The 23356-nt window shown below is 41.0% G+C and overlaps 1 protein-coding gene across 1 annotated transcript in view; it reads right to left on the reverse strand.

Moving 5' to 3' along the window:
* Positions 1 to 4979: 4979 nt before the first annotated feature.
* MCM2 (minichromosome maintenance complex component 2) overlaps positions 4980 to 23356 on the reverse strand; it is a 30011-nt gene continuing 11634 nt past the window's right edge. Inside the window, 10 exon segments of the mRNA XM_042782578.1 lie at positions 4980 to 5090; positions 5665 to 5820; positions 6033 to 6215; positions 6864 to 7115; positions 10677 to 10789; positions 11762 to 11888; positions 12033 to 12283; positions 14061 to 14154; positions 15512 to 15703; positions 16185 to 16319. Of these exon segments, the coding sequence (XP_042638512.1) occupies positions 4980 to 5090; positions 5665 to 5820; positions 6033 to 6215; positions 6864 to 7115; positions 10677 to 10789; positions 11762 to 11888; positions 12033 to 12283; positions 14061 to 14154; positions 15512 to 15703; positions 16185 to 16319 (1614 nt within the window).

Raw genomic sequence — 23356 nt, forward strand, 5'->3', positions numbered from 1 at the left:
GGCCAGACTTCATCTCACCTACTTTGGGCATGTTGTCAGAAGGGACCATTCCCTGGAGAAGGATGTCATGCTTGGTAAGGTGGAGGGTCGATGAGAGAGGGGAAGGCCCTCAAAGAGATGGACTGACACAGTGGCTGCAGTGATGGACTCAAGTGTAGCAAGGATTGTGGAGCTGGTGTGGGACTGGGCAGTGTTTCATTCTGCTGTGCATAGGATCGCTGAGTTGGAGACGACTCGATGACACCCAACAGCAACAACAACCCAGTAATCCAGTGGAGTTACAAAGACTATGGCTAGAAAAGCCATACCAAGTCATTCACTGCACTGCAAATAACCACCACTATCATTGATTGTATATCATTTTTATCATCCCAATTACCAACTCCTCTTTCCCCAGACTCTACCCTAGGCAGCCACTAATCTACTTTCTGTCTCCAGATTTGCCTATCCTGGACATTACACACAAATGGAATCACACAATATGTGGTCTTTTGTGACTGTCTTCTTTCAGTCTTCAAGTTTCATCCAATTCTTCAATCCTCTTTATGGTCAAATACTACTCCATCGCATGGATCTATCTTATTTTGTACCACAAGTAAGAACAATAGTCTATGAGTGGATACGTAGATAGACATGCAGGCTAAACAGGTGTGGGAAGGCAAATGGCCTATACCCAGTAACGACTCACCAAAATAGAATGGAAAACCAATTTACTCTGTAAACTTTCACTCGAATAACAACAAAAAGTTTTGTTTTTTTTTTTTAAAAAAAGAAGTTAGTGTACCACAATCGATTATAGAATATTTTCATTACCCCCAAAATTTACTCTTCACTTTTGCCCACATCCTCCTTTCCTAGCCCTAGACAATATTTTCTGACTATGGGTTTGTCTATTCTAGACATTTAATACAATATATGGTCTTTTGTGATGGGCTTTTTTTACTTAGCATAATGTTCATCCATGTTGTAGCATCAGTACTGTAAAAATGGCATGGCAGAGGCATTTGACATCCTCTAAATTCACAAAGAGGTCTTTCCTCCTTATCATTATCAGCATCATTTTCAGGATCATTATCAGCCTCAACAGCCCAAGACTGATTCTTCTCTCCAAACTTACCAATTGTGATACCAACTGTCCCACCCATGGCACTCTCTACTTCTCTGCGGGGTTCAAAGCAGTATGGCACTTCCGAAAAAAATGGAAATAGAAATACCTTATGACCCAGCAATCCCATTACTAGGTATATATGCCATAGAAAAAAGAGCTGTGACATGCATACCCATGTTCATTGCAGCACTATTCACAATAGCAGAAAGGAAACAACCTAAATGGATCAACAAACTATGGTGCATACACACAATAGAATATTACGCAATGTTATAGAACAATGATGAATCTGAGAAATGTTTCATAACATGGATGAACTTAGAGGACGTTATGCTGAGTGAAATTAGTCAATCACAAAAGGACTAATATTGTATGATACCACTACTATATAGTCAAGGAAAAAAAAAGACCTATGATAGATAAGCACATATTTTATACCATCTTTAACATACCCCTCACACACACAAACAATACAGTCCCATATTTAAAAGTTTTATATATGTGGTATCATATCATTTTGCATGCTATTTTTTCACTCACAAGGATCTTTCAGATTATTCTTTTAGAATAAAAAAATGAATTGCTCATAATCTTAAATACCAATGAAAAAGCCTTCCCTATGTAAGGCCTATGTAAGCCATCCTATATAAGGAGCCCTGGTGGTTTAGTGGTTAAATGCTTGGTCGCTAACTGGAAGGGTGGTGGTTGGAGCCCACTAGCCACTCTGGGAAAGATGTGGCAGTCTGCTTCCATAAAGATTACAGCCTTGGGAACCCTGTGGGGCAGTTCTACTCAGTCCTACAGAGGCGCTGTGAGTTAGAATGGATTCAGTAGCAACAAGGTTGGTTTTTGGGTTTAGTCCTATACACTTTGTCACCTGTTCCATTTCAATGCCTCCTTTCTTGGGTTTTCTATATGTATCATTGTCTACTTTCTTACTTCTTCCTTATTCTACTCAAGTCTAGCTTCCACCTTACCACATTGCATTGAAACTGCTTATCAAGATTACCAATATTCTCCGTATCACCACATATACATTTTGGTTTAAAATGCACATTAAATTTCCCCCCCCATCTCTATATTGGGATGTCTTACATTGATGGTATCATTATAAACATTACATTTTTTTTTTTTTTTTTTTGCTTTTGGGTATACACTTAGGAAGGATATGCACATTTCAACTTTATGATGAAATTCATTTCCAAAATCATGGTGCCAATTTGTACTTCCTTTAGTAGTGCAATGAGAATTTCCATTTAGCAATTTTTCCTTAATAGCATATAAAATAATGGTGTACCTTATAATCGATGGCATCTTCAACTTAACAAAAACAGAGCACAATGAATAGGTTTTTGTCATTTTATGACTTTTCAGCTAGTGGCTCCAGTAGACCTCAACCTTCTGGAAAATTTTCTCCTGACTCCCATATACAATACCTCTAAGTTCCACCTCTTACTCTTTGCCCACTTTTTTCTTTGCTGGTTCAAATGATGGGCACTCAAGTCTCCTTCAGTGATCACTTTTCCCTATGTGCTCTGCTTGGGGGTTATACAAAGTCCCATAGTGACAGCTGCCAGATTACTGCAGCTCATGTCCAAACTTCTGCTCAGTAGTTCAGACTGAAATCTAACTGCTAAGTTAACATTTCTACTTGGATGTCTAAAGGCATTTCTACCCAACATGTTTAAACCAAAGCTTCTGGTTTTCCTCACTTAAATTTTAATTATTTCTCAAGCCAGAAACATGGCAATCCATGTTTTTTTTTTTTTCCCACTTTTTCTATCTCCATTGACATCACTCTAGTTCCTTTCTAGACCGCTGCCACAGCCTTGAATTTTACTTTTCTCCCATCAAGTTTACACAGCAGCCAGATCTATCTTCCTGTTAGATCATGTGGTATTATTCTCCTACTTACAACTCTCAACACTTCCTACAATGCAGTTAAGTCTAATGGCCAAACATTACTACCCCCTACAAGCCTTGCCCAGTCTGCTTCCTGCCTAACTTGAGTGCCTGCCATTCTGCCTGTGCTTCAGCCTCTTTGTAGTTAACTCATTATTCAGAGTTAAACATCACCTCCTCAGATAAGACTTCCTTCAAGTAATCCCCCTCCTCAATTTTATTTTACAACATTTGATTGCTTCCTTTGTAGCTCCTTTTCCTTTTCTTCACAGCACAACTTACAGGGGTTTCTTTCTTCTCTGCTGATTAAGTCACCTAATGATACTGATAGGGAGCACTGGTGTTGTAGTGCCTAAGGCTTTGTCTGCTAACCAGAAGGCTGGCTATTCAAACCCACCAGCCATTTCTCAGAAGGAAGATTGGGAAGTCTACTTCTGTAGTGATACCGCCTTGGAAACCCAAGGAGAGGTCGCTGTGAGTTGGATCCAACTTGAGGGCAGTTGAGTTTGGCCTTTTTTTTTGGTTGTTAATGATATTGATAAACACACACACACACACACACACATACACACTCTCTCTCTTTCTCTGCAGACTTCAAAAGAGCAGAAACTGTTTCTGCTTTGTTCATCTGTTGTTCCCAGGGCTGGGCCCTCATGTGTTTGTGGAAGGAATTGAATGAGGTAATCAGACATACTAGTTATCAAGTATCTGCTAGGCTTTCATATGAAAGATTCATCTTGGAAGGTTCTAGAAGGTAAAACTTCGATTACAGGATAGAAGCCACAAGACATTAAAGCTAAATCTCAAGATAAGAACACTTTTGCTAAGAATTATAGATATCCAACAATTCCCAAGGCAGCAAATCATAATTTTGTATTTAAAGGCTAGATAGCAACATTTTTTTTTTTTTTTTTTTAACAGTAACAGTATTCCTCCATGAGGAGGTTGGGCCAGATTACCTCCAAAGTCTATTCTCAGACTTCCATGGGTTCCCTGCAGGTAGTATATAGATAGCCGAGTGCCTACAGAGCTTTAACAGTTCTCTCCAGATCCACAGACAAAATAATTCTTCTGCCTGAGCTACCTCCAAAGGCAGAAGAGGGAAAAATTCTTCCAAGAAGTCCAGGGAAACCTGGGGTATAATATTAAAATTGAGACCAACAGATGACAGTACTTGGATATTATTCAACTTTATTAAAAATTAAAACTACAGAAAAAAACTGAATGTACAGATAAAACGGGTAGAACACTGATGAACATAGCAATGTTGACAGATACTTGTTAACTATCAGATAACCTTTTTAATCCATATCCAGCTCCTCTCATCTATGGGGGAAGAAGACAAGCCATGCCATTACAGACAGAAACTGACCATCGACAGGGTCCTGGTCTCTCCTGTACATAGCCTACATGTTCTCTACTTACCGTAGCTTAGAGAAACCTTCCCAACAGAGTATGGAAGAAGATTACATATACCTTTAACCTGCTCTCAGGTAAAAGGTGGCAGAAGCAGCCTGCACATGGAATCCATGCCAAGAGGGCAACAGTTCTCTAAACACCCTTACACACTCAGTCACTTGAGACGTATCTTGCCCGAGTACATCATACTTTCTATCATGGGTATCCTGAACACAAATAATTCTGATCGAAGCTACTAAGCAGAGACAAACCACTTTTAAGTGATGGGCTCTTGTGCAGCTGAAGAAGAAACACGGAAAAATGTGTTCACCTGAGAAGGCAAGAGAAGCATAAAATGGAGCAAAAGAAACAAATACTATGATTCTAAGTCATAGCCTTAGCCAGGAGTCTGTGGGCAAAGCCAGGTGATTCAACTCCAAACCCTGCCTGACCATATCTCCAAGTCCACAGAGGGCTGGTGTTGGGCTTAGAAAGCACAAAGTTACTGACCACTCAATTCTGCCTTCTCAAACCGGAAGGTACAGTAAGTTAACCCTGATGGCCTAGGGCCCTAGAATTGCTGAAGGATCATTTTCCGTTTCAGGTCATGGCTGAACTTGTTCATCCTAAAGAGTTCACTGTCATAAAATGCTGAGAGGTTGTGGATGTTGATCTGACGAGCCTAAAAAGATAAAAATGTCAAGTAAGTTGATAGTGATGGTAATAATGATCTCCAGTATTTATACAAAGCATTGTATCATCATATGCAACATAAGAATGATCATCTCCACTTTATAGGGGGAAAAAAGCCAGATACAGAGAGAATTAAGGGCCTGCACCTAGATGATATGGGTTCAAATTTTAGCTCTTCCAGTTACTGTGTGAACTTGGACAATGATGACTGATAGTTGTAACTATCAGATAACCTTTTTAACCCATATCCAGCTCCTCTCATCTATGGGGGAAGAAGACAAGCCATGCCATTACAGACTTACTCTGTACCTGTTTCCTCCTTTGTAAAATGGGGATGATAGTAACAGGATCAACCTCATTCAGTTGATGCCAAGATTATCAGTTCATTCAGTGAGAGCTCAGCACACTGTAAGTACTCAACATATGGTGATCAACCAAGATCCCACAGTTACTGCATGATAGAACAAGAACCTCTTCCACCACTGTGGTCAAGTCCCTAAAGATGACTCTGGCAACACCCAAGGTTTCCAGCCCTGACTCTTAACTCCCCTGCATGTCCATACCTTGTCCACCAAATCCTTTTCAGGCACTTCAATAGTGTCCTGCTGGGCCCCAAAGCGGTTGCGTTGATATGTCACCTGTTCTGCCACTAACTGCTTCAATATGAAGAGTAACAGTTCATTGTTATCACGCCGGAATGAAAGATAACGGGCAAAAGTCTGCAGAGCAAAAAAAGCAAAAGTTAGATGACACTGCTCACTCCCAAGACCATCGAAGCTACTATAGGATGACCAGCTCCCCACTTTGACCACACTTTCCCTCACCTCCTGCTCAGAGCAGCCAGACCAGGAAGCCACTGCCTGCAGGTAATACGGTAAAGCATAGGATTCATGCCATGTTCCAAAGGGCCCTAAGCCTCACTCATACCCACCTTACGCATGCTACGCATGACACTGAACTTTTGTGTGTCGATGAAGCTCTCCAGCATCACACGAATGGCCATGTTGACATCATCCTCTATCACGTAGTCCCGCAGATGGATACGTGCATGGGCCTCTGCCATGCGGATCATAGACTCAATATGCCGCACCGTAATGGGGATACTGCCTGTTGCCTAAAGAGAAGGACACTGTCAGGTCTTACTCAGGTAGGAAAGGGAAAAAAGGAAAAAAGAAATGGCACTCTTAGCAGCTTGAAGGTGATGATGCCCAGGGGATGCTGCATACTACTTATGGCTTCTCACTATAGTGCTTGTACATTTTTTGTTATACTTGCTGCCAACTGTTATTATTCTCAGGTAACTAAAAGAAAAGCTGTTGTTATTTCTATGAAAATTAAGCCAAATGCTCTAAAAAGATAGTTAAAAGGCAAAAAAAAAAAAGTTGTCAGATCAGATGTAGGTGAGGTGGGTAAAGTGAGTGAGACACACAAATCTGCAAGAACTCTACATTCCAGTTGCTTGCAAGGTGGCTTTTAATTCTCATTCTACTGTCAAATCCAACCAGACAATGTGTTCATTTTGGTGAGATTTATGCAAAGTCAATGTGGGACTTAATCAATGGACCAACACTCAAAAGGTCTTGTTCCTATGACAAGACAAATGAATGTGCATTTAATTTTACCTAAAATAAAATGGTAAGGTACACAAGTACCCTGTTTTTATGCCTTCCTCCTTTGGACTGACTGACCATCTACCACCAACACATAGGTCCCTATATTCCACTCTGCCCACCCATCCAGGCTCCATCTCTGATGCTCTCACCATAGATTCTTTCCTCAGATCACTATACATCTTGGCCACCTTGTCCTGATCCATCTGGTTGAGCTTTGGGTGGACCTTCTCCTTGGCATAGATGATGTACTTCTTCAGGACCTCCTGGGGTAGAGGCTCCACTCCGTATGTGTTGGGCATGGCAGGCTCTGTGGCATTGCCATTAACCAGCCCCTCCTCTTCCTTATTGCTTGGGTGGTGTCTGACATGGCTGCCTACCACAAAGCGAGCCAGCATCTCGTCCTGAGAAATGAGACCAGAGGTCAGGCTGTAAGGTAAGTCTCAGTGACTTGGCTTGGTGGATGAAATCAAAACCTGTATGTCCTATGAGAATGACATTTTCTCAATAGCATAGATCCTACACCTACTAGGTTTCAGGTACAGTGTTAGGTACTAGGAATATAATGGTAAACATGAGAGAGTCCTCACAGAGCTTACTTTCTGGTGAGGGACAAGAAGATAAACACATTTTTTTGGATTTTAAAGTGACAGCATTCTCATTCAGATTCCAGGGACCTAAGAATAGGCTCTGTTTGCCAAGGATGACAGGGATATATGGGAGGCTGACAGTGAGTGAGAAAGGAGACAAGTGGTGAGCGTGTAAGTGCTGCCAACTAGCAAACAGAAGAGCACAGCACAGTACCCTGCTTAACATCCAAACAAAATGAAGAAAAGGAAAATCATGGGCAAGTCACTCCAACATACAATCATCAATGAAATGCAAACACAAAAACCTCACAATGCCTAGGAGACAACAGAGCACCAAAGTCCACACAAAGAAGCCATATAAAGCAAGAGAAACAAGGGACCAGGATATAGACCCCAAACACATCCCTGAGTAAGATGCAGCATTGGAATTCCCTGATAAGGAATTCAAAAGAATTATATATAGGTATCTTCAACAAATGGAAACACAGATCAAGGAAAACACTGACAAAACTGAGGAAAACACAGACAAAAACCTACAACAATTTCAAAAGACAATACAAAATAAAACGACAAAATAAATAATACAAAATCTACACATAGAAATCCAGAAAATTAATACTAAATTTTCAGAAATAGAAGAGACATTGAATGGGCAAAGGAGTAGAACTGAATCAATGGAAAACAGAATTAGTGAGACTGAAGGCAAATACCTCAATACTTCTTTAGAAAGTGATCAATCAGAAAAAAGATCAAAACAAAATGAAGAAAGCCTAAGGTTCATGTGGGATACCATCAAAAGTAATAACCTACGTGTAATCAGAATTCCAGAATAGGAACAAACAAACAAAACCACAGAAAAAACGGTCAATGATTTGTTGGAAGAAAACTTTCCTGGTATGATGAAAGATGAGAATATATGCATTAAAGAAGTCCAATGAACCCCAGACAGGATAGACTCCAAAAGAAAATCACCAAGACATCATCATCAAACTCACCAAAACCAAAGACAAAGAAAAAACCCTGAAGGCAACACGGACGAAAAGTTAACTACAAGGGGCAACCAATAAGACTAAGCTTGGATTTCTCAGCAGAAAACATGCAGGCAAGAAGACAATGGGATGGTATATATAAAACCCTGAAAGAGAAAGATTTCCAATCAAGAATTATGTACCCAGCAAAACTGTGCCTCAAATATGATGGTGAAATTAGGATATTTCCAGAGAAGCAGAAATTAAGGGATTTTGTTAAAAGCAGACCAACCTTACAAGAGATGCTAAACAGAGTCCTTTGGACAGAGAACCATTAACAGCAAACAACAACTGATCATTAATACACATAATGACAAAATCCAGAAACCAACCCAGTCATAGAAGTATCCAAAATAAATAAGCCTGTAAGACTGTAAACAGGGAACCAGTCATCAATTGACAAACAAGGACAACTACAAACCAAAAAGAGGAAAAAAACTGCATAGTTACAGAACTTCTAAATGGTAGAGAAGTCAAGACAACTACAGGATAGAATGGATTTTTTAAACTAGGGAAGGAAATTATAAATCACAAGGTAACGTCAAAAAAACACGATAAAACTTCACATAGAAATAGAAGAGGACCAGCACAAATATTTAGCAAATACTAAAACAACAGCAACGAAGGAAGTGATAACACAATTCATAAACAAAAAGAGCACAGCACAGAAAATTATATCGAAGAAAGAAATCAACACCATGAAAAAGCGTAACAAAAATGACAGCAACAAATACAAACTTGTTGATAATTACATATCTGGCAAAGGACTTATCTCTAAGATTTATAGAAAACTCCAACGCCTCAACACCAAAGGAATTAACAATCCAACTGAAAAATTGGCAGAAGTCCCTGGAACTGACTGCAAGGTCCCTGGACTAACACTTCACCGAGGAGGATAATCAGGTGGCCAACTAATACATGAAGAGATGCTCATGATCATTTGCCATCAGAGAGATGCAAATCAAAACAACGAGATACCATCTCACTCCAGCACTTACGGCAAGGTTGAACAAGACAGAAAATTAACAAATGCTGGCACGGATGTGGAGAGATTGGGACTCTCATACACTGCTGGTAGGACTGTGAAGTGATACAACCACTGTGGAAAGCAATATGGTGATTCCTTAGAAAGCTGGAATTGGAGATACCACTTGACCCAGCAATCCCAATACTAGGTATATATCCTAGAAAGCCAGGCCAGGAACAGATATATGTACACCCATATTCATCGCAGCACTATTTACAATAGCAAAAAGATGGAAACAACTTATGTGCCCATCAGTGGAAGAGTAGATGACTAGATTATGGTACATACACACAAAGGAATGCTATTCAGCACTAAAGAATAATGTGGAGTCTGTAAAACACTGCATAATATGGATGAACTTGGAGGACATTACGCTGAGTGACATAAGTCATTCACAGAAGGACAAATATAGTACTAGTTTGTTGCTGTGGAGTGTCAAGGAAAGGTTTATATATGGAGGGAAACTTTCTCTGTTGGTTACCAGGGGTCGGAGGGGAGGGGAGGGAACACTGGGGGAAAAAAAAGGCGTTGACCCATGGGAAAAAACAAAATAAATGGAGGAAAAAATAATTAATTAATTATAGAAGTAACACGCACAATGGGATAGAGGGCCTGAGGAAACCATGTTAGCTAACTTGTCAGACAAAGCTAAGAATGATGAGAAGACAGTCAGGTTAAGCTCCAAGACCTGGTATGTTTTAGGGAAAGAGATTAACACGTACAGATGAAGGGAAGGGAACAGGTAAGCAGTTAATGACAGGCCATGAACAGATCACACAGGGCCTTGCAGGCCGAGGTGAGGACTTTGGATTCTACTCTCATTATAATGAAAAGCTACTAGCAGCTTTTTAAGAAGTGGCATAATTTGATTTATGCCTTCAAGAGATGGCACTGTCTTCTAACCAGAGGATGGCCAAATTGGGTGTAAAAGTGGAAGCCAGGGGATCAATTGTCCAATGACTGCAGTCCTTCAGGTAAGAGATAAGAGAAATCTGGACTTTGGTTGGAGTAGAGAACTAGTGAACAGCAGTTGGATTCAGGAAATAATTTGGAGGTAGGACCAAGAAGACTTCATATTAGATTATAATCAGTAGGAGCCCCAAGGAGGGGTGCTGGTGAAGGAAAGAGAAATCAAAGATGACTTTCAGACCTGAGAAGAGACACAAGAAAGTAACAAAGCTAAAAACAATAGACTACAGGTCTGTGCTTAGCAGCCCCTTTCTCTGTGCCCAAAAGTCCTGACATACTACATGGTTCAAATCTCACTCAAGGCCCCTGGAACTGACTGCAGGGAACCCCCAGGACATGGGAGTTGTGTACCTGGACTGGATCCACTATGTCCCTCACCACACACAGGATGTCGAAGCGTGAGATGATGGGCTCCGTGAGGTCCACGTTTTCTGAGAAGGTGAGGGAGGGATCGTAGCGCCCTCCTGTAATACAAAGGTACCTCTCTATCAGAACTCCTTGGAGCTCCCTGCTGGATTTCTTCTTTTTCTTAACCTTCAGGAAGTTCTTCCTAACCCCAGGAAGTGTCAATGCCAGAAGGAGTAAGGGGATTGTAAGAGGAAAAGAGGCATAAGGGATACTCAATACTTGCTATGCTAACAAAAGGGATTCTGGACAAGAGACCAAAAGATGCTTCCTCTTAGCATTTACCTGGTGTCTTAATTATCTAGTGCTGCTATATAACAGAAATACCTCAAATAGGTGGCTTTAAGAAACAGAAATTTATTTTCTCAGTTTAGGAGGCCAAACTAAACTAGGGTAAGGCTTTTTCTCTGTTGCCTCTCTTCTGAGCTTCTCCTTGGCAAGCTTTACATGGCTTAGCATCTCTCTTGCACCATTTGTTTCTAACTTGCATTTAATTTCTTTCATATCTCAAAGGAGACTGACTCAAGATACATGCAACACTAATTCTGTCTCATTAACATAATAAAGATAACCCCATTCCCCAATGTGATTATAACCACAGGCATACAGGTTACAACACATACTTGGGGGAGGGTGTTCGGGGGGGGGGGGCTGGCATAATTCAGTCCTGAAATTGCCTTTAGCCAGAAAGCTGTTTCCCATGGCTCTTGGGCTCATGAAATCATTTCCTGGTTGAGAGGAACCACCAACTCAGCTTCACTGAAATTCTTCCATGTGTTCTAAGAAAAATATAGAAGTTCTGAGAACATGGCTCCAACCAAAACCTAGGTGTCCCAAGTCCTACTTCCATTTTTTCCTCCTCTGGCAAGAATAAGAGGGAGGGAGCATTTTGTTTAGATGAACTCCTTTCTCAGATTTGCACCTAGATGTCCCCATCTTTGGTAATTGGAATGGGAGGCTCCTGGTTCATGCAGGTTTTTCTCCCACTGTACATCCCCAAACCCCTCTGCCCCCCACACTGCCTGGTATACCTATGGGGTTGGCAGCAGCAATGACGGTGCAGCGAGCCTGCAGGGAGGTGACAATACCAGCCTTTGAAATGGAGATGCTTTGTTGTTCCATAGCCTCATGGATGCTGGTTCTGTCCTGGTCATTCATCTGCAAGAGATTCAAATGCCTCCCTGTTAGCCTGACCCTCGCCTCTACTACACCTTGCCCCAACATTCTCAATTAACAGACTGCCACTGAGGGCTAAGCCAACACACCTCGAATCCTACAAACCTATGTGGCCCCAACACACACCTTGTCAAACTCATCAATGAGACACACTCCTCGGTCAGCCAGAACCAGGGCTCCAGCTTCTAAGGTCCATTCCCTGCTGACAGGATGCCGCTGAACATATGCTGTGAGGCCTACTGCTGAAGCCCCCTGGCCAGTGGTGAAGATGGCTCGGCTTGAGACTTTCTCAATATATTTGAGGAACTGAGACTTAGCTGTGCCAGGATCTCCACACAGTAGCACATTGATATCACCTCGCACCTTGTGCTTACCACCTAGGGGAGACAGGGATAGAAGGTTAGGGAATAGGAAGAAAGGGAGATGAGGGGTACAGAATGGTATTGTTGTTGTTGTTGTTACGTGCCGTCGAGTCGGCCCCGACTCATAGCGACCCCGCCTTGGGTTTCCGAGGCAGTATCACTACGGAAGTAGGATTGCCCAACCTTCCTTCCGAGGAGTGGCTGGTGGGTTTGAACCGCCAGCCGTCTGGTTAGCAGGCAAGTGCCTTAGCCACTATGCTACCAGAATGGTATTAGGAATGGCAAAAGGATATTCTCTCTAGAAAGAGACATACACTCCTGTGACTAGCAATCCCACTCCTGAGTACTTACCCCAGAGGAACATTTGCATAGGTACACAAGGAAGCATGTATAAAAACATTCATTGTAAATGTGAAAACCTGGAAACAATTTAAATGTCCTGAGTAAAAGGATAGCTAAACAAATAATACACACATCTTGTTTTATTGTGCTTCACAGATAATTCCCCCACACACCCCCAAATTGAACATTTGTGGCAACTCTGCATCAAGAAAGTCTATCAGTGCCACTTTTCCAATAGCATGTGCTCACTTTGTGTCTCTGTCATTTCTGGTAATTTTCAAATATGTCAATCTTTTTCTTAATGCTATTACACATTTAGTAGACAAACCACCCACTACCACCAAATCAATTCTGACTCTTGGTGACCCTATGGGACAGAGTAGAACTGCCCCATAGGGTTTCTAAGGCTGGAAATCTTTTCAGAAGCAGACTGCCTCATCTTTCTCCCACAGAGCAGCTGGTAGGTTTGAACCACTGACCTTCTGCTTAGTAGTAGCCCAAAGCTTTAACTATACTGCCATCGAAGCGCCTTAATAGAGTACAGTATAATGAAAACATAACTTTTATATGCACTGGGAAACAAAAAATTGTGTGACTTGCTTTACTACAGTGGTCTAGAACCAAACCTCCTAAAACCTCTGAGGTATGCCTATACATACAGATTATCATACGGCAATTTAAAAGAATGAAATTGTTCAGTGTACACTAACACAAAAAGATATCAAAGACATGTTATTAAATGGAGAAAAGTAAGCTGGATCATACTATGTATAGTGATATCACTTAGACACACATATAGGAAATAATAGATTTTTAAATAACATGTGAGATGGTACAGGACTGGGCAGTGTTTCATTCTGTTGAAACTGACTTGACGGCATCTAACAACGTGTTATGGAAAACCTCTGCATATGAGGAAGTATATATGAGGAAGTATATAAGTATATATGCATATATGAGGAAGTACATGTAAATGCCTATGTAAAGGCTAGAAGTAAATATACCAGCCTGCTAAAATAGACTGCCTAGCCAAGGGTTAGAAATCGTAGTCAGTGGAGATTTGAGCTTTGTATTGTGATTTCTAAGTATTTTATAAAAAAGGATATAATATTAACATAAATACATATTCATGTATTATTTTTGTAGTTTAATTTTTTAAAAGATTTTTTAAAAAATTTAAATAAAAGAGAACAAAGAATTTAATCACAAAGGAGGACAGTGTGGACTGCTACAACCCTACAGCACCTAAGGTGCTATGGCTCTGTGCACTATTTTCTCCTGTGATGAAGTAATCACAAATTCTCTAGCCATCTTTTAATATTTTATTTCTCCCCAGAGACCCGCAGTTTGATTATAGAGTCCTGCCTAGTTCATCAACTAGAATACTGGCTACCCAAAACATACCAAAGTCCCTGCAGAGGACAGGAGGGTGGTGTATGCTGCTGCTCACCTGGGTTTTTGGCCTCTCCTCCAAACAGAGCCAGAGCCAGGCCTCTCTTGATGTCTTCATGCCCATAGATGGAAGGAGCAATACTGGCAAAGATCTGAGAAAGGGAAGGAGAGCCAATGGGAATGGGGATCTCTGTTATCTTAAGTCTGGGCCACACTGACACATAAGCAGAGTAGTCAGTCATTGTCTCTGATGGTGCAGCCACTTCTCACAGTGCACAGAAGCACAGCACATTTTGATAAGAGAGTCATAACTACACTGACTACTTTGAAAAGATGCCTCAAGGAGTAGAGAAAGGAACAGAATAAACTATGCACGTGCAGGAACATGAAGCAGCTATGCAGACAAAAGTTAAAACCCGGCAAGTGAGAGCAAAGACTGTTGGCGGAACAAAAAAGGGGACTCCCAGCTGTGCTAAAGGGGAACTACGAGGGAGAGGCTTTGGGTGCTTCACAGGAGGGTGGGTTTCAGAAGCCTTGTCCTCATCACTCAACCTTTCACTCCTTCAAGTATTTCCTCTGCCAGGATCTGGGGACAGAGGTGAACAACCCAGACTCAGCCCCTGTACTCGGGGAGTTTATCACCTCAGAGGGAAACGATCCAGTAGGCTAAACAAGCCAATTGAGATATTAAATGTTAAGTTGCCCTGAGGACCAGGCTCCAGGGGAGCAGAAGAATAGAGGCACTGCTCAACATTAAAAACTGAACAGGAAAAAGCACTGAACAGGAACTAAAGAGTTTGGGAAGAATGGGGAAAGAAGGAAAAGGAGAGGAGAGGGGAAAAGAGTGACCTTGACAATCACATTTAGCAACCCGGGAGCAGGTTGGAGCTTAAGGAGTAGAAATTCCAGTGAAAAGGAATACAAATTTAACATTAAACTTAAATAATTTGTGTCCCTGCAATGTAAACCTCCATCTCCCAAACATTCAATGAAAATGACATTAAAAAACCACAACATTTGGGCAGCTTTCTTACTGAAGAAATTACTGTTGGTAGGAGTTAGATACAAGGGAGTACATTACTCACGAGTTATTCCTACTGTTCCACCTTCATTTCAAGCACAAGCCTGTGCTCAACATGATTAGATGAATAAAAAAGGAAGCTCTATTCCTATGCTGTAACAATAACCAGGTTACTTTTCTCCCAGAGGACACTGGCTCAGCGAAGTCATCCAAGTTATCCAACAACCTGGCTAGAACGTGGCAAGGCTAGGACTGGAGTTGTCAATCTCTGATTCCAAAGTTTATGCTCTCTTTCCTTATAGCACAGTGCCTCCCTATCAAGGCAAGGTTACTGAGATGCACACTGACAATCACATGAATAAGAAGGGAGCATAGTTTCCAAGGCTGAGGCACTAGGGGTAGCAATCCAGCACCCATAACAACCCCAAGGAGCCCCCTTGCTTCCTCCCAGGAGCTTAGCAGCCAGCCCTGGTCTAACTTCCACTTGCCTTCTCTCCAATCTGCTGATCCCTGGAAAGGCTGGTGATCATTTTCACATCCTCATCAGTCAGTTCCCCTACAGCCACTTTATTGTCTTTCTTAGCCACATGGTTGGCCAGGATGACAGTGGCAAAGACAGGGAAGCCATGGGCAGTGTTGAGGGAGCCGTCGTAGTTGTTGTGATAGATGCCAGTTAGCTCCTAGGGAAGGAAGGGCAAGTGATCAGTGACCAAGGAGTTAGAAACAGGAGCTAGAGTCCACCTCTGTGCTGCTTCATTTCACTTCTTCTATTCCAAGTTCTCCACACTACACACACCACGATGAGTAATGGCTGTAAAAGTGAAAACCATCTGTAAACCCAACACTCCAATCAGCCAATCCATTTATGAAAAGGAAAAGTCCAAGGACTGACCTGTTGTTGTTGTTATGTGCCATCGAGTCGGACCCGACTCATAGCAACCCCTCCTTGGGTTTCCGAGGCAGCATCACTACGGAAGTAGATTGCCCCATCTTCCTTCCGAGGAGTGGCTGGTGGGTTTGAACCGCCAGCCTTCTGGTTAGCAGTCAAGTGCCTTAGGCACTATGCTACCAGACCTAAGCCCCCTGTATTCCCCTGGTCAAAAAAACTCATACGTTTCCTCACAGATCTAGCTCCTTCCCAGCCTGTTCATGATCACTTACTATCTCGTCTCCTGGTTTGCAGCTATCCACCAGATCGGCAAGGAGAATGGCATCCTTAGAGCGGGGCAGCCGACCGGCTGCCACCTTGCCTGGACTCTCCTGAATTCGGATGCGTTGGTAGTTCTGATAGATTGTCTGCATGGGACAAAACAGAAGGTTATGGGGCTCTTCCCTGGTTAGTATAGATTCCATAGATAGTGCAGCTACCCTTTTAATTTCTGAAGGTACTGGCTTCTATGATGTCACCAATACTGACCATAGTCCCATGGGGAGGGAGAATAGGTGGTTTTATTATTTCCATTTACAATAGAGTCAAAGACAACAAGGAATCAGCCACTAAGACCCAGGAAATTTGCAGATGGTCCCCCTTCTTATCACCATCCTTCTGGAATGCTTTCTTCCTGACAGACACTTGACAGGTATAGATTAAGGACCTATTGTTATATGTAGCATAGGAGCCCTGGTAGTGTAGTGCCTAAGGCATTTGACTGCTAACCAGAAGGCTGGGGGTTCAAACCCACCAGCCACTCCTCGGAAGGAAGGTTAAGCAATCTACTTCCATACTGATACCGCCTCTGAAACCCAAGGAGGGGTCGTTATGAGTTGGATCTGACTCCATGGCAGTGGGTTTGTTTATATGCAGTATAGCTAAGCAGTTATGAGTAAGCATGCTAGAGCAAAGCTGTCTAGGTTCAAATCCTGGCTCTGCCTCTTAAGCTGTGTGATTTTGGGTAAGTACCTTCTCTCTGTGCTTTCTTTGCAGCATGTTGTTGTTGTGTGCCGTCGAGTTGGCCCTGACTCATAGTGGCCCCTCCTTGGGTTGCCGAGGCAGTATCGCTGTAGAAGTAGATTGCCCAACCTTCCTTCCAAGGAGTGGCTGGTGGGTTTGAACCGCCAGCCTTCTGGTTAGCAGTCAAGTGCCTTAGGCACTATGCTACCAGAGCTCCTAGGGATGTTAATACTATAACTGTAACCTCACAATAAGGATTCAATCAAGTGATACATATAATGAACTTAAACCAATACCTGACCAAAATGGTTAAGTTACACTAAGTGTCAGCTCATATTGTTAAACACTACATGCCATCACTGGATACAATTTAATAACCACTGCTCCATCTATAATGGTGGTATAGCAGTTAAGTGCTTGGCTGCTAACAGTGAGATTGGCAGTTCAAACCCACCAGTGGCTTGCAGGAGAAAGATGTAGTAGTCTGCTTTTGTGAAGACTGCAGCCTTGGAAACCTATAGGGCAGTTCTACTCTGTTCTATAGGGTTGCTATGAGTCAGAATTGACTCAATAGCAACAGATGTGGTTTCTGGTACTCTGTTTACTGCCTTTAAGAGACAAGATGATGTAACAGTTAAAAAGCACAAGCTCTGGATCAAAATATCTGAGTTCAAATTCAAACAAGATCCATTCCTCACACCATACACAAAAATTAATTCAAAATGGATCAAAGACCTAAATGTTCAATCTAAAACATAAGGTTCTTAGAAGAAAATATAGGAGCAAATATTTGGGATCTAATTTTTTTCAATGATAGCTAATCAGATAAAACAATGAATGCGTAAGCAACAGAAAACAAGTTAGTCAGGACTTCATAAAAGTTAAATACTTACATTGATTTGGGTGAAGGGAAAGGCAATATACTAAGAGCTAGTAACCAACACAATAACACTAGGGGAAAAAGAAGACACAGAGAGGTGCATAAGAGGTACAGACACAAAGATAACCACTTTGACATACACAATGCTGAACTGAAAGTAATAGCAAACATTAATCTACAGATAGATACATAGGTAGACAAGTTGAGTGATCAGGTACATCTAGGCAAACGGGAATATACCCATTAGTACATGTAAGTTTGGCAGATGGTTATTTCCACAGGTACGTGCTCTAAGAATGTCCATATTCCAGGTTTATTGGTCTGACAGAGCTTGGTGAGGCCCCCGAAACTATGGCCCCAGTTACCCTTCAGGCCTGGAATTAAACTTACTCCCATAGCTTCCAGCCAAACAACAGACAGGCCTACAGGATGAACAGTTATATCAGGTAGATACACTCCTTAGAACAATCAATCATGGGAGAACAGAAGGGCAGTATTTGCAGAGAGAGATAGCTCAGGGGGCAGGAATGCATAGGAAAGAAGGACACAGGGAAGAGGTAACTACAGGGAAGAAGTAGGAAGAGAGTTGTTACATTTTGGGGAATCGCAATCGATATCATGAAACAAAATGTGTATGAACTGCTGTATGAAAATGAATTTGCTCTGTAAACTTTCACCCAAATCATATTAAAAAAAAAAAAAAATTAAAAGACCATATATATAATAGAGCTAATGGGGCAAAGTTTTGGGATAACTTCTTAGCCACAGCAAACACCCTGAGGGAGTGAGTCACTGGGACCAAAGGCCCAAAGGCTTGGTACCATGTTCTTGGGGACCATCAAGCTCAACTGGCATAACATACTGCACAAAAAACACTGTTCTACTTTCCTATTTTGGTGAGTAGTGACTGGGGCCTGAAAAGCTTGCAAGTGGCCACCTAAGAGGCAACAATTAGTCTCTTCTCATCTACAGCAAAGAAGAATGAAGAAAACTGAAGACCCATGAAAACAATTAGTCCAAGGGACTAGTGGACCATGAGAAACTCAATCTACATGACCCTGAGACCAGAAGAACTAGATGATACTTGGTTACCACTGTCAATCACCTGGAAAGGAATTAAAATAGAAGATCCTGGATAAAGTGGGAGAAAAATGTGGAACAAAACTCAAAATCATAAAAAAGACGACTTACTGGTCTAAAAGACTGGTGAAATATCTGAGACTATGGCCCCAAGTACCCCAAGTAACTCTTTGGGCCTGGAATAGAACTCACTCTCATAGCTTCCAGCCAAATAACAGACAGACATATAAGGTTAACATTTACACCAGGTAGGTACACTCCCTAGAACAATCAACCATGGGAGACCAGAAGGGCAGTATTTGCACAGGCAGATAGCTCAGAGGGCAGGAATGCAGAGGAAAGAAGGACACAGGGAAAAGGTAACCACAGGAAGAAGTGAGAAGAGCGCTGTTAAATTATGGGGATTGTGATCAACGTCATGGAACAAAATGTGTATGAATTGTTGTATGGAAAATGAATTGGCTCTGTAAACTTTGTCTATACCAGAATAATTAAAATAAATAAATGAAAAGGTATTCTGCAATGAAAAAAAAGTTAAACACGTTCATCAAAAGATTTTATTGAAAGAGTAAAAAGGACCAACATGCAGACTGGGAAAAAACATTTGGGAATGACATATAACTGATAAGGATCTAATATGCAAAATACACAGATAGTGTCTAACTACCAGTACTGGCCAGGCTGACCAGGGACACAATGGAAGGTCTCAATTAGAATGACAGAAAAATGTAGAACAAAACTCAGATACCTAAAAAAGGCCAGATTTCTGGGAACAACAGAGACTAGACTATCACCTTACATACCCACCATTGAACTTGGAACAGAAGCCACTCCCAGTGGTCACCTTTAGTCCAAATAATGTTATATCTGTTAGGTGGGTCGAGTTGGTTATGATCAATAGTGATCCGAAGTACAACATAACAAAACACTTCTCGGTCCTCACCATCCTCACACTCATTGCTATGTTTGAGCCCACTGCTGCAGATACTGTGTCAATTCATCTTGTTGAGGGTCTTCTTTTTCACTGACATTCTACTTCATCAAGTATTATGTCTTTCAGCAGGGACTGGTCCCTCCTGATAACATGTCAAAGCATGTGACATGAAGTATCACTATCCTCCCTCTCTTTTAAGGAGCATTCTGGCTATACTTCTTCCATCATAGATGTTTGTTTTTCTGCCAGTTCACAGTATATTCAATATTCTTCACCAACACCAAAACTAAAAATCATCAATTCTTCTTTGGTCTTTCTTAGTCACCGTCCACATGCACAGGCTACTGAAAATACCATCGCTTGGGTCAGGCATGTGTCATAGTAGTCAAAGTGGTATCTTTGCTATTTAACACTTTAAAGAGGTCTTTTGCAGCAGATTTGCCTAGTACAATAGGCATTTAATTTCTTACTGTTGCTGCCATGGGTATTGATTACCAATCCAAGTAAAATGAAATCCTTGACAACTACCTTTTTTCTCCATTTATAATGATGCTGCTTATTGGTTCAGGTGTGAGGATTTTTACTTTTTTAATATTGAGATGTAATCTATTCTGAAGGCTCTAGTCTTTGAACTTTATCAGTAATTACTTCAAGTCTTCTTTACTTTAACCAAGCGAAGTTGTATCTACATCTCAGGCTGCTAATAAGTCTTCCTCCAATCCTGATGTCACATTCTTCTGCATTTAGTCCAGCTTCTCAGATTATTCGCTCAGCATACAGACTGAGTAAATATGATGAAAGGATACAACCATGACACACACCTTTCCTGAATATAAACTAAGCAGTATCCCCTTGTTCTACTCAAATGTCTGCCTCTTGGTCTATATACAGGTTCTTCATGAGTACAATCAAGTTCTGGAATTCCCATTCTTCACAATGTTACCTATTAATTTGTTTTGATCCACACAGTCAAATGCCTTTACATAGTCAATAAAACACAAATAAATATTTGCTATCAGTCAAGATACATCTGATAGCAGCAGTGATAGTCTTCCTTTCACATCATCTCTGAATCAGGCTTGAATTTCTAGCAGTTCCCTGTTGATGTACTGCTGCAACTGTTTTTTTAATTATCTTCAGCAAAATTTCACTTATGGGTAGTATTAATGATATTGCTCAATAATTTCCACATTCCGTTATATCACCTTTCTTTGGTAAGAGCACAGATATGGATAGATATACTCTAGTTCCAAAGAGCTACCAGTCAGGTAGCTAGCTGACTTCCAAATTTCTTGCCACAGACAAGTGAGCACTTCCAGTATAGCATCCATGTGTTGAAACATCTCAGTTGGTATTCAGTCAATTCCCACAGGCTTTTTGCCAGTGCCTTCAGTGCAGCTTGGACTTAGTCCTTCAATACCATTGGTTCTTGGTAATATGCTACCTCCTGAAACAGCTGAACATCAACAGTTACTGTGTATTCAATTCCTTCTATCTTCTTCTGATGTTTTCTGCATCATTCAATATCTTGCCCATGTTGTTGTTGTTATGTGCCGTCAAGTTGGACCCAACTCACAGTGACACCTCCTTGGGTTTCTAAGGCACTATCACTATGGAAATAGATTGTCCCATCTTCCTTCCGAGGAGTGGCTGGTGGGTTTGAACCACCAGCCTTCTGGTTAGCAGTCACGTGCCTTAGGTAGAATGCTACCAGAGCTCCCATCTTGTCCATAGAATCCATCAAAACTGCAACTTGAGGCTAGGATTATTCTTCAAGTTTTTCTCAGCTTGAGAAATGCCAACTGTGTTCTTCTCTTTTGATTTTCTATCTCCAGGTCCTTGAGCATTTCATTATAATATTTTAGTTTGTCTTCTCCAGCTTCCCTTTGAATTTTTCTCTGTTTAGCTCTTTTCCTTCATTTCTTCCTTTTCCTTTAGCTACTCTATGCTCAAGAGCAAATTTCAGAGTCTCTTCTAACATCAATTTTGGTCTTTTCTTCATTTCTGTCTTTTTAATGATCTTTTGCTTTCTTCATGTATGATATCCTTCATGTCATCCCACAACTGTCTATTCTTTGGTCACTAGCATTCAATGTGTCCAATCTATTCTTGAGATGGTCTCTAAATTCACACGGGATATACTCAAGGTTGAATTTTGGCTCTTGTGAACTTGTTTTCATTTTCTTCAGCTTCAACTTGAACTTGCGAATGAGCAATTGATGGTTCTGCAGTTGGCCCCTGACCTTGTTCTGACTAGTGATAATGAGCTTCTCCAACATCTTTTTCTACAGATGTAGTCAATTTCATTCCTATGTTATATTCCAACTAGCAAAGTAAATGTGTATAAACCAAAAAACCAAACTCACTGCTGTCAAGTCGATTCAACTCACAGCAACACCTCCTTGGGTCTCTCTATAGAAGTAGCTGCCCAATCTTCCTTCTGAGGAGTACACGTACATGTGTATAGTCGTTATTTATGTTGCTGAGAAAAGGTATTTGGAATAAAAGTCACTGGTCTTGTAAAATTCTATCATGCAATCTCTAGTATCATTTCTATCACCAAGGCCCTATTTTCCAACTACCAATTCTTCTGTTTCCATCTTTTCCACTACAATCCCCAATAATTACCAAATCTTGATTTCATGTTTGATCAATTTCAGACTGAAGAAGTTTGTAAAAAATCTTCAATTTCTTTATTTCTGGCATAGTGGTTAGTGTGTAAATTTTATTATTAGTAGAATTAATTGGTGTTCCTTATAGGTGTATGGATATTATCCTATCATTGACAATGCTATACTTTTTCAAGATAGATCTTGAAATGTTCTTTTTGACAATGAATGCGATGTCATTCCTCTTTGTCACTCCCAGTATAGTAGACTACATGATTATCTGATTCCACATGACCAATACCAGTCCATTTCAGCTCACAATACCTAGGATATCGATCTTCAAGCATTCTACTTCATTTTTTACAACTTCCAATTTTCCTAGATTCATACTTCATACATTTTACATTCTGATTAATAGATGTTTGCAGCTATTTCTTCTCATTTTGAGTCATGCCACATAAGCAAAGGACTCAAAAGCTTTATATCATCCATGTCATAAAGGTCGACTGAATGCTGAGGAGGTAGTTCATCTCCAATAGTGTTTTGAGTGCCTTCCAATCTGAGAGGCCCATCTTCCAGCACTGTATCAGACAATGCTCCACTGCTATTTATAAGGTTTTCACTGGCCAACTTTTTTCAGAAGTAGTTCACCAGGTCTTTCTAGTCTATCTTAGTCTGGAAGCTCCACTGAAACCTGTTCACCATGTGATCCTACTGGTATTTTAAATACCAGTGGCCTAGCTTCCAGCATCACAGCAACACATAAGCTGGCACAATACAACAAACTGCCACTATCACCTATGAACACTGTACTCCTTTAAATTATTCAATTATATGAGATCTAATGTTCAACATTTGCCCTAAAACAAAGATAAAAGCTAAGGAGGGGCAGGGAAGCTAGATTAATGGAAATAGAACACAGAAAATGGAAATAATGAG

Source organism: Orycteropus afer, unplaced genomic scaffold, assembly GCF_000298275.1.
Source record: "Orycteropus afer afer isolate SDZICR_OR568_19922 unplaced genomic scaffold, OryAfe1.0 scaffold00377, whole genome shotgun sequence".
Lineage (NCBI taxonomy): Eukaryota > Metazoa > Chordata > Mammalia > Tubulidentata > Orycteropodidae > Orycteropus > Orycteropus afer.